The sequence below is a fragment of the Aethalodelphis obliquidens genome, unplaced genomic scaffold (genome assembly GCF_003676395.1).
Source record: "Aethalodelphis obliquidens isolate GAN/ISIS:26980383/991018 unplaced genomic scaffold, ASM367639v1 scaffold111, whole genome shotgun sequence".
Classification (NCBI taxonomy): Eukaryota; Metazoa; Chordata; class Mammalia; order Artiodactyla; family Delphinidae; genus Aethalodelphis; species Aethalodelphis obliquidens.
In genome coordinates this window covers 2,423,786-2,425,068 of record NW_020838055.1, presented here as the reverse complement: position 1 = coordinate 2,425,068, position 1,283 = coordinate 2,423,786, and the positions used below count along the sequence as shown (strand labels likewise).

At 64.8% G+C, this 1,283-nt stretch overlaps 1 protein-coding gene across 3 annotated transcripts in view; it reads left to right on the top strand.

Moving 5' to 3' along the window:
- The first annotated feature begins 467 nt into the window (after positions 1 to 467).
- Positions 468 to 1,283, top strand: part of SMARCC1 (SWI/SNF related BAF chromatin remodeling complex subunit C1) — a 180,349-nt gene continuing 179,533 nt past the window's right edge. For all 3 annotated transcript variants that reach the window (XM_027097002.1, XM_027097001.1, XM_027097003.1), the window contains exon 1: positions 468 to 776. In XM_027097002.1, coding sequence (XP_026952803.1) covers positions 582 to 776 — 195 coding nt within the window. In that variant the 5' untranslated portion in view covers positions 468 to 581. The remainder of the gene's footprint in view (positions 777 to 1,283) is intronic.

The following is a 1,283-nucleotide window of genomic DNA, read 5'->3' as shown; positions in this document are numbered from 1 at the left end:
AGAGGGGATCAGCTGTTGCAAGGGGTGGTGGTCCCAAATGGTTGTTTACAAAGTACGACAGGGTCACTAGGTCTGAGGGCAAGCGAGGCAGGCGCAGATTCCCACCCGGCGTGTGGGTTCCTCCGCCAGCAGGCGACACCCTAAACGGGTTCTCCTCTCGGAACATCTCACGCCAGCCCTTTTCTCCCCGGCGGTGGCCGACGATAACACAGAACCTCCGTGCAGTAGAAGATTGCATAACGATTCGACGCAGGTATCCGGGAAACAGCCACACACTAACAAGCCGAAGCTGGGGGGCGGAGACTGTGAACTGTCCTACAGCCTGGCGAAGAGGCGGGGGGATGAGCTCGTCCTAGGCCCGCCCAGAGAGAGTGTTGCGCATGCGTTTGGGCGTGCTCTCGCCACTTAGGCGCCGGTCCCGAGAAGGGGCGGGGCCGGCTCTCCGCGCCGGAAGGGGGCTGACTGGGCGGTGCCGGGAGGCGGAGGTGGCGGCTGCGCGCGCGCGTGCGAACGAGGAACGCCGCGAGGGCCGGGGCGGGGCGGGCGGGCGGGCAGGGCTGTGGGGACGACGTACGGCGACGATGGCCGCGGCGGCGGGCAGCGGCGGGCTGGGGGCGACGGCGGGCGCTGCGGGTCTGGGAGGCGCGGCGGCGGCCGCGGGCCTGGCAGTTTATCGACGGAAGGACGGGGGCCCGACCAGCAAGTTTTGGGAGAGCCCGGAGACGGTGTCCCAGCTGGATTCCGTGCGGGTCTGGCTGGGCAAGCACTACAAGAAGGTGGGTTCGCGCGCTCGTAGGGGCCGGAAGGCCACGAGACGGGGGCCGGGGGCGGCGACTGGCCTCGCGGGCTTCTGGCCGCCCCTCCCCCCGCGCGCCACGAGGGACAACAAAGGCAGGCGCAGGGCCCGCCACGCCCCCGCGGTGCGCTTTCGGCGTCCGCGCGCACGGTATTCCACTGGTCCTCCGAGCTCCGCTCTTGGGAGCCCACGCACCCCGGGCAAAAGCCCCCGCTTGCTCCTGCAGGAGCAGGTCGAGCTCAGCGACCCGGAGGGTGTGAATCTTCCTCTTTTGTTGGCTGCTTGAGGTGTGTGAGCTATGATTGTTAAAACTGTCGGAGCCAGAGGGGTAAAAGCGGCAAGTTTTGTTTAGAGACTAGTCTTCAAAGTCAAGTGAGGTGACGAAGGTTTTACTATCTGCTGTTGATATGCTAAAGACGGACTATGGACGATTGTACTCGGACGTTGGTTACAGCAGGTTAAATATAATGAATTACAGTATTCATGA